The 10544-nt window shown below is 33.9% G+C and overlaps 1 protein-coding gene across 1 annotated transcript; it reads right to left on the bottom strand.

Annotated features, from left to right (window-relative positions):
- Positions 1-6531: 6531 nt before the first annotated feature.
- Positions 6532-7574, bottom strand: LOC112024988 (protopine O-dealkylase). The gene is made up of 2 exons (XM_065780044.1): positions 7355-7574; positions 6532-7030 (listed from the first exon to the last, which is right to left on the bottom strand). The coding sequence occupies exons 1-2, from the start codon at positions 7544-7546 to the stop codon at positions 6791-6793; spliced, it is 432 nt and encodes a 143-aa protein (XP_065636116.1). The 5' UTR covers positions 7547-7574; the 3' UTR covers positions 6532-6790.
- Between the last annotated feature and the right edge of the window lie 2970 nt (positions 7575-10544).

Raw genomic sequence — 10544 nt, 5'->3', positions numbered from 1 at the left:
AGCTTCACCTCCGATCGAATTTCCTCCTTTAGTCCACCAATATAGCTCCCCACCAAGGCCTTCTCCGGCCAATCTTGCACTCGGGTTGCCAATCGTTCAAACTGGGTTTGGTATTCATGAACTGTACCAGTTTGTTGGAGCTTTGCTAATGCCTCATCAAAATCTTCATAATCTGTGGGACCAAAACGTACACATAAGGCTTGTGTAAATTCTTCCCATGTGATGTTTGGCCGAGCTTTCTCAAACCACCGATACCATTGCAAAGCATCATCTTGTAAGTGAAATGATGCTAGGACAACTCTTTCGTTTGCAGCTGTGCGTTGATACCGAAAGAATTTTTCAGCCTTATATATCCACCCCATTGGATCTTCCCCACTGAAATGTGGAAAATCAATCCGAGAAAAATGGGTTTGTACGCTTCCTCCTACACCCGAACTTCTAGGCTGGCTTACTGAATTTCCCTCCGCATCATCGACACGCTCCTTCACCATCTGAGCAATGGAATCAGCCAGTGCCTCTATCCTGTTGCGTATTCCTGCAAATTCCTCCTGATGAGAGTCCAATTGTCGTTTGATGCCATGGTTGCTTACCTCCAAGGCAGCCATCCGATCCTCAGCAGATGTGGAACGGGTGGATGTCATCGCGGCTTTGATACCAAATGTTATGACTGGGTTTAATCTCTAAAGGAATGGGTAGTTGTTTGGTCGTATTTGAGATGACCAGTCTCCTAAATAAGAAAATAGAGAGGAAATTTGGGATAATAATTCTCTCCCCTTTATTCATTGCCTTCACGTTAAATACAAGTCCTAGGAATTCAAATGACAAATAGATAACCATAGTATGACTATCCAAATACTAACAGATAATCTTAAAGGGACTCAACTTCTTAGAAACTCAAATACAATTACCAATTCAAATATAACTTTATCTAGATAACCATAATTCAGATACGAATGCAGCAGCAGCTCCATAGTAATCCAAATACGAATGCAATTCTATCCATCCACGGCAAGAGCTAACAGTGCACCCTTTTCTTCAGACATAACAGATACATTTGTTCATATACATTATAATGTGTCACATCGGGTTCAAATATATTGATTGATTCAAATATTTTCTATTCTTGTCTTTGTGTTCAAAAGTCTACTCTATACCTAATACACAAATTCGAACAAAAGTGATTAGCCTGAGCGACTTCATCTTTATATAACCTATTATTATAGACTTATAGTCTTTTGATGGATAGTTGTAACGTTTAACCAATAATGAAGCATTTGAATTTCAAGTTCTACTCAATTTATTTTTTAATGGAAGATGCATTTTGTAGAGGATGATTTAAAGCTAACCTGAGGTTTAGTACTTGAATCTTTTGTGGACCATTCAATCAATTTGATCTTTTTAAAACAATTTTCAGTTGCAGTGATAAAAAATCTTGATAAAGCAATGGTGAAGCAAATATTTTATGTGCATTGTCTCTTCATACATCTACAGGTGGCCTTTGAAGGCTAAGGCAAAGCCTAAATAAATGGAACCAAAAGAAGGCCTTTAGTTTTTTATTGATGGATAACATGGTTATCTTGGTGCCTAGTTTTGTGGAACCAAGGATTTCTTTATTTTGTGGTCTATATATTTGATTAATATTCTAAATTAACAAGATTCGGATGCTGACGTAGAACAACCAGAACAAAACTGAAATAACGGAAAAATAAAAGATATAACCTAGGAGTCAGCACCTAGGCCTTACTTGGAGTCAGCACCTAGGGTAGACCTGAAGTCAGCACCAGACCAAAGAAAGACCAAACAGCCATTGTTTTCGTTCATCAAAATATCAACTATGTCATCAAGGAGTACAATAGGTTGCTTATAAAGGATCACTAAACCCTAATTCTAATTAGGTAGGAAACCCTAATTACCTTATTACAAAAATAACCTTACTTCTAAATTAAAATACTAATAGACTAATAAATTAATAGGACCTAAAACATAAAAATACAATTGACTTGCAAACATAAATAATACTAAATAAAAATCTTCTTGCGTCTCCTGTATCATTCTCCTCTAGTTGGAGAAAACTCGACCTCGAGTTTTAAAGCATTAAAGGATTAGGATGCTAACAAGTAACACTTGCTTCAAGTCTAGAATCACCTTAGGGAGCATAGGGAAAAGAAAAATCTTGAATTCCACCATGTCAAACTCTTCTGGAATAACAAAATCAATGTGTAGAATCAACATAATCTTATCTTGCACCATTGGAAGCACTATGTTATCCACTTTCTCCACTTTAGCAAATTGTTTGTTTTCATGCACCATGGAAGGCTGATCAAAAGCAAATTCATTAGCGTCCAATATCACATCATGTGCACCCTCTAATATAAAACTCTCTTTAGACACCATCTCTTCACCTTGCTACTCTTCAATAAATTCATTTCCTTGCACGCATGTTAAAACAACACTTGTCGAGGCATGTACGTCTGTGTCAACATTAGGCTTTGGTGTTGTTGGAGGATTTTCCACGACCAAGATATCATCATCAATGTTGTCTTCTATTGGGGCAGCAATAAGTTCATTGTGATCAAGTATCCTTGGTTTCCCAATTGAATCGAATTGAGTCTTCTTTGGCTTCATCTGAGCAATCATTTCTTGAACATCTTTCATGAGTTTTACAGATAATTCCTTTAATTCCTTGATAGATTGTTCAAAAGTGCACTGAGAACATGAAATGGGATGAGGATGAGGATTCATCGTATTTGCTTCAACGTGAAAAGTACCACATTGAGATTGGGGTAGATACTTAGCTCGATAGTATGATGACAAATACTCATCACAAAACTTTTCTTTCATATCTTCCCACACACTGATGGCAAGTTTATAATTTATATAATGGAAATATTCAAACTTCTCCCAAAACTTTTGTGTATTACCTCTTAACTTCAACTTGGTATACCTAACCTTTTTGTTATTTACAAAATTTATTTGCTCAAAAAATTGCTCCATCCCATTCATCCAGTTGACAAAATCTTGTGAATAAGTATTATCACTATCAGAATAAAGTGCTTCTAATATTACCATGATTTTCTAAAACAGTACTTCAACAAATAGCTGCTATGATTTTCTCTTTGTCAGTGGCCAACTTGCTGCACTATAGTCACAAGCTTGGCTCCTCAAGTGAGTGATCTGTTTGCACAAAATGGATATGTGGATAAGCACCTTAAAGAAACAAACACGGACTCAAAACTGAAAAAAAAAAAAAAAAAAAAAAAATATATACATTATAACATCGGGTTCAAATATATTGATTGATTCAAATATTTTCTATTCTTGTCTTTGTGTTCAAAAGTTTACTCTATACCTAATACACAAATGCGAACAAATATGATTAGCCTGTGCTACTTCATCTTTATATAACCTATTATTATAGACTTATAGTCTTTTGATGGATAGTTGTAACGTTAAACCAATAATGAAGCATTTGAATTTCAAGTTCTACTCAATTTATTTTTTAATGGAAGATGCATTTTGTAGAGGATGATCTAAAGCTAACCTGAGGTTTAGTACTTGAATCTTTCGTGGACCATTCAATCAATTTGATCTTTTTAAAACAATTTTCAGTTGCAATGACAAAAAATCTTGATAAAGCAATGATGAAGCAAATATTTTATATGCATTGTCTCTTCATACATCTAAAGGTGGCCAATGAAGGCTAAGGCAAAGCCTCAGTAAATGGAACCAAAAGGAGGCCTTTAGTTTTTTATTGATGGATAACATGGTTACCTTGATGCCTAGTTTTGTGTACGTCATACAAGGATTTGTTTATTTTGTGGTCTATATGTTTGATTAATATTCTAAATTAACAAGATTCGGATGCATTTGGGAAGTATCGAATCCTTGTAGAGATTCTTGTATTGCATCGTCAGACTGCTTTAGCCACAAAGGAACCTAATATTAAAAAACAGTAGGTGCAGGTCCTTAAATTATGTTAGGATGCACCATTATTATAGAGTCCAAAAATATTCCTCAAAACTAATGGTGACAAGAATTTTTTTTGAAAAGTATTACTTACAAGATAATGACCCCCAACCAGCCTTCCTGTGTTGATTGGTAACTGTAAATTCTCATCAATCATCATAAACTTGCACTTTTAACCCCCAAAATTGGAATCAGCATTACTAATTTGCTTGATTTTACTTTTCCTTCTTTTAATATTATGTTTGGGGCTTTGGTTACATTGAAAGGTCATTCTTTTGTACATATTCTTCTTGGAATGTTTGAAAAGCTGCATGGAATCGTGCAGTAGTATGCACATTAAAGTTATGTTGAAGCTCAAGAAAAAGGATCCCCTTTCTTTAAGTAAGTGACTCCAAAGACTGTAGTTTGTTGCCATTTCCATAGTCTTGTTGCTTATGTTCTAGATGATAGAAACACAATTTAGTTAGTGCAGTCTTTACTGTCAAACAAATTGAATTCTGAGCTGGTGGTATAGAAGTTCTTCTCATAGGTTTTACATTAGATATCTGCACTTCAGTTAACATGAAGAAGAACAAGGTCCAAGAATGGAACAATGAATGTTGAATGATGATTCTTTCAACACACCTAGAGGTATTCCTGAAACTCTTTCTTCACAACCACCTTCAGACATGGGACTTGACTACTTGCAGGGCTTAAAGGGAGTCTCAACCAAACTGAATCTTAGAACTGCTAGTATAGCTAGCATCACATCTAGCTATACAGGATCAACTTCTGCCTTCAGTACAACTGAACAATGCATGTGTTTACCACAAACACAGTCACTGCGATAGCTCATCTCCATGCTCTCAATTTCTGAAGAACCATAATTTAGTTGTCCCATCAAGTCAACCATATTCTAACAATTGGTCACAAGATCATGACAATCTGGATCTACAATCATCAGATTATCTGGAATCATTAATGAAAGTTCCCATCCAGAACAATCAAAGTCTCAAAAGTGATCTCTTTGACTTCTACAGAAGTCAGCTGAACTAGATAGCAGCCTGAAATGGAGGCCAAACTGTATAAGTTTTGAGGGAAACCAGTGCAACAAAGTGAGTTCATTCATCTTTTGCATACCTTTGTCTTTTGTATTCAGTTGAGAATTACAGTTTGCTTTATGCAGGGGTTAAATTTGATTGGAGATATCTTTTCTTGTAACAGGTTGGTTGTAATCATCGCCGTTCTCAACTACCAAAACCAATCTCCATGACAAATAGTAGTTCTGTATTATCAAGAGTTGCAGCCTCAAGTAAAACACGCATTAGATGGACTCAGGATCTCCACAATCAATTCGTTGAATGTGTAAATCGTCTTGGTGCTGCAGACAGTAAGTTTCACATGACATATTTAAGGTAAAGAGATGATTATTACTGTCTGATCAGTTATTTGTTGGATGATTCCAGAGGCAACTCCAGAGGAAATTCTAAAGATCATGGATGCTAGTGGATTAACCATTTTGCAAGTTAAAAGTCACTTGCAGGTTTTATTGTTCATTTCCCAGCTATGGATGTTTCTTGTATATTAGTTATCATTTCCAATATTTTTGAATCAAAGTTCCTTCTTCCTTTTTCCAGAAATATCGTACTACCAGATATATTTCAGAATCTACAGAAGGTAGGTTTTTTCCACAATTTTTATATTGTTCATAAATTGATATCCTTTGAACTGTATTGCTCATTCTCAAAAAAAAAAACTGTTAAGCCTGCTACTAAAAGGTGATGGAGACTAGGTGAATTGTTGAAGGATAATCAGCTGTAGCCTTGCACTAATATTTTCCAATAAATGGATTTATTAGAAATTGGTGTAAGTTTTGTTGGTGCATTTTTTGACTCACAAGAAAATTAAGCTCGTGCAAGACAAGTGAAGGACTGTTTGAATAAATAAGAATATTCACATTTTTGGTAACCTCACTGCACTTTAGGCCGGTTATTTGAGGAAACTTGCCTTATACTTCAGAACTGGTCCAAATTTGTTGCGGTCAAACTTAGAATTTGACAGCACATGTCAGAGGACTTTAGAAGCAGAAAGTGCTTCTGCAGGTTAAGTAATACAAAACAAATGGGCTTTGGGGAGATTTGTTGCGAGTGCACATGTTAGTATTGAATCTCACATTGAGAAAAAATGAAGAAAGTAAATAGATGATATACATAGTTAGGTACAAAGCCTGGTGACTTAAGGGAGAAAAAAAAATTCTTAGCAACCGAAAGTTGAACTGTAAAAGTAAAATTCAGGTTTTGAACTCAACCACATTGTCTTGTTATTTGTTTTCTAAGTGCAAACAGCCAATCAGGTATGGTATTGAACAAAATTAATAAATTATAGGATAACACCCAAAATAAATCTTTCTTAATGGAAGTAGGTTAGTTAACCACGTAATTTCAAGATTCAATGTACACGGCCAGCCGAAGGAAATTACTAAACAATTGAGAAATTAAAGTTCCCCATGAACCATGCAAAACATAAATTCTAATTTAGTAAATAATAAAACGTTTTTTTTTTTTTTAATATGAAGTAATACATAATAAAAAAAACACCATCATGCCCACATGATGTGCAAGGATAGATTAACAACACTCTCTCTCATGATTCGATTAACAACACTATCATACAAATTTGACCCGTCTTTTGTCAATATCGAGGGAGTCCACGTTTTGACACATTCAAATTCAAAATTATTTAGTATAGAAGTTTATTCCTCACTACTACCCCTTTACTTAAATGATACAACTTGATTGATTAAGTCCATTGTAGGGCTCACCATTAAATGCCCAATTTATGACAATTAGATTTTCAGGCTGTCAATGAATGAAACTTCAAGTTTTCGATTGAAAAAGCTATGAAAATACTCAGCATTTGTTAGCGTCTTGTATACAGGTGGGCTTCCTGACTTGATAAGCTTCTCTGCGGGTCCAATATCCAGAGACGGATTGGGATAGCAGAAAGTAACAATTGACATTCTTTGTTTTGAATTGTTCACCACTGCTCTATGATCTGGGGCTTTGTAATTCCCATTGCTTATAATCTGCATGATCAAAGCAAATGCTATAATTTTGTTAACTGTGTTTACCTTCCATTTGTACTTTTTCTACTGCATTCTTATAGTCTGTTATCTTCAAATAATTCGGGTGTACGTGGTTATGTATTTCAAGGAAGTAATCATTTATTTAATGACAAGGGATTTTACGGTACCATGACCCACTTTAAAATTTCAGAATATTAAAGAGATATTATACATAAAATAAAATTAAAAAAATTAAAAAAAAAAAAAAATCATAGTTAACGGTACATATCTACAATATTGCTATGACAATCTAACAAATATTAATATGCAAGTCATAGTATTTACCTCCATGATATGGCCAAGGTTTACAACAATTGCACCATTGACAGGTTCAACATTAACCCAGTGTTCGTCTTTCAAAACCTGCAATCCCGGCGTGTCGCCGCACTCAAGTAAGAGAGTTATACCGGAGATGTCAGCATGTGGATTAAGGCCAATAACACGTTCAGGTTCGGGACAAGGAGGATAGCAATTCATCCTTAATTCGTACGTTCCTTCTTCAAAAGTGTCACATTTGAAAATTTAGGGACGAAAAACGAACTTTTGTGATAGTTTAGAGACGAAAATGATATTTTACCCATAACATTTTTATCACTAATTTTTTTACCTTAGATTTACAATAACAGATAGCCTCTAAATACACTTGTGTAAAGATGCTCATATAGAATTGGAATAGAAATATTTGATGTTCGCCTCTAAAATTTAATGGGTTGGATGTTATTTTTGAAATCATAGGGTTTTTCTTTAAATTTTGGGTACATTTGCCTGGTATAAAAGTCCAAATCCAGTATTCCCTACAATCATGCTATCCAAATAATAACCCCATGCCCATCAAATTTTCCAAATCAATTGAATTTGGGCTATATATATATATATGTGTGGTTTATAATTTTTAGGCCCAAGATGAAGAATCGGCCCACAAAACCAAAGCCCACTATTTGGGTTATTTATTTTTGTTGTATTTGTAAACAATAAGACCCACAGTTCCGAAACATATAACAACCCGAAGAACAGACCCACAACACCTGGCTTTCCTGTTGCTCTTCTTTTCAATTTTCATACTTAATGGCTGTTTGGCAGAGGTGTTAGAGTAATGTTGTTTGGGTGTTTTTGATATCCGTGTGGGTGAAAATGTGTGTGAAATTGTGTGTTAGTGTATTTAAAATGCTCTAAAAGTTATTTGAAAAGTATGTAGAAATGTGTGTTAGTGTGTTTATCATTACAACTTGTAATTATTTTGGAGAAAAAATATATTTTGTTTTCTTTATTAGAATACGTCTTATTTACTACATAATTTCATTATCCTAAGATTCATACAAGTTCCATCTATCATGTTCATTAGATGAAATTAAAATTAATTAACTTGAGATGTTATAATATTGGTCTTCCGTTTGGATGAATTGTGTGAACATGAGATGTAATCATGTAATGCTTCTTGTCATCAGTAGTGTTGTAATTGTTTATCTTTTTTACTTTTAATACTAATATAATATATAATTTTTTTGCTAAAATTTTTAAAGATAATTTGTTTTCTTAAAATTAAACAATTTATATCCGGTTCAATTAGGTTTACTTCAACCCAATTTGTTCCACTCGGTCCAATTCAGTCCACTCGGTAAATTTCAATCCCCTTCAATCCATTTATTGGGCCTAAAATTTATTCTTTTTATAGTTTTTCTTTTCAAGTTTAGCTCCAAAAAAAATATATTCTTAATTCTTAACTCTTTAGTTATGAGCTGAAAAATACAAAGAAGATACTAAAATAGGCATTAGAAATTAGAAATATAAGCCCTAAAAATGCAATAAAAATGATAAATATTCAAAAGCCTTAGTCGGTCTACATTGGTTCTATTCGGTCCATTTTGTCATCTTTAGTCTAATTTGGTCCTATTCAGTCCATTAGGTCCTATTTAGTCCATTATGTCCACTAAAGTTCTATTCAGTCCATTATGTCTTATTTAGTCCAATTCAGTCCATTCAGTCTATATTTTCTCTATTCGGCCACATTGGTCCTATTATGTTCATGTCAGTCCTATTCGGTCCATTCTGTCCACTTTGGTCCTATTCACTCCATTTTGTCTACTTTCGTCCTATTCAGTCCAAAGTAGTCCTATTCTGTTCACTTTGATCTACCTCAGTCCTATTTGGGTCATTCGTATACTTTGGTCTTATTCAATCCATTTTGTCCACTTTGGTTCTATTCGGTCCGTTCTGTCCACTTCGATCATATACAGTCCGTATTGGTCCTATTTTGTCCACTTTCATCCTACTCAGTTCTATTCGGTCCAGTTTGTCGAGTTCAATCCTATTCAGTCCATTTCTTCTTATTCAGTCCTATTTATATTTAATCCATCTAGTTCTGATTCGGTCTATTTGGTCCACTTTGTTCCATTTAGTCCAATTCGGTCCATTCGAATCACTTCGGTTCATTTTGGTCCACTTCGATCTATTTTTGTGCACTTACATATAAGGGAAAAGGCATGTTTGGGTTGAAAGCACCTAATCTAAATCCAAATTTATTAAAATATATATATATATATATATCTCAAATTCGTAATATGTAAAATTTTAAGCTTAGCATTTATTGTTCCTTGTATTGTAGCTTGAATGTCAAACAAGGTGTTAAAACAATACTAAATTTGACAACCATTTTTCCCAGGTTGTAATATTTTTCATTTTCTTTTTCGCTTTTAGGCTGGGTCAATATGAAGTTAGAAATATGAACAATTCATGAGTGGGGTATCAACTTTTTACAAGTTTGCATTCAACTCACCATTTCAACTTGATTTTTCGCATTGGTTTTTTATTAGCTGATGGGTTTGGTTGGTTGTATTGATTTTAGATCTTGGTTGAGTTGGGTTGGTTGCAAAATTTTTCACTTGTGTAACTGTAAACTAACCCAACTTACACAATAATTTAAAAATACGTCTTTTAAATTTGTTAGATTGATTTATTTGTTATTTGAGTTAAAAAAAAATACTTGTTAGTTTGATTTATTCTATTATTTTGATACTTCGTTTTAATAAAATTGAACTATTAGGCTTTATTGTGTAAATCATAATCACTTTTTATTTTGACTTTTAATGAACTATTTACTTATCAAAAATAAAAAGTTTATTGAATGATGATCTTAAATGTTTGAATGAAAACCCAACTTTTTTTATTAGTTTTTAACTCTTGACAAAATGACCTGAACCCAACCTGATCGATCACCCTCACGGATGGGGTTGAGTGAGATGATTTTCATTATGATGGATTTGATTTGGTATGATTTTCCTCAACCTAATGAGGTAGGGTTAAGTTAAAATAATAATATTAGTACTCCAATCTCAACCCAATGCGACTCACTTTTAATAACAATAGGTGATGCCTTGCTTTGTCCAGATTTCAAGCCTATTATAATTCACTTTTTTGTAGGCCATTAGTATGTAGGTACTTGGTAGGGTATTAGAAAGATCATAGATTGATATTATCC

The sequence above is a fragment of the Quercus suber genome, unplaced genomic scaffold (assembly GCF_002906115.3).
Source record: "Quercus suber isolate HL8 unplaced genomic scaffold, Cork oak 2.0 scaffold_224, whole genome shotgun sequence".
Lineage (NCBI taxonomy): Eukaryota > Viridiplantae > Streptophyta > Magnoliopsida > Fagales > Fagaceae > Quercus > Quercus suber.
Note: the sequence above shows the minus strand (reverse complement) of the source record. Positions and strands in the feature narration are given on the sequence as shown.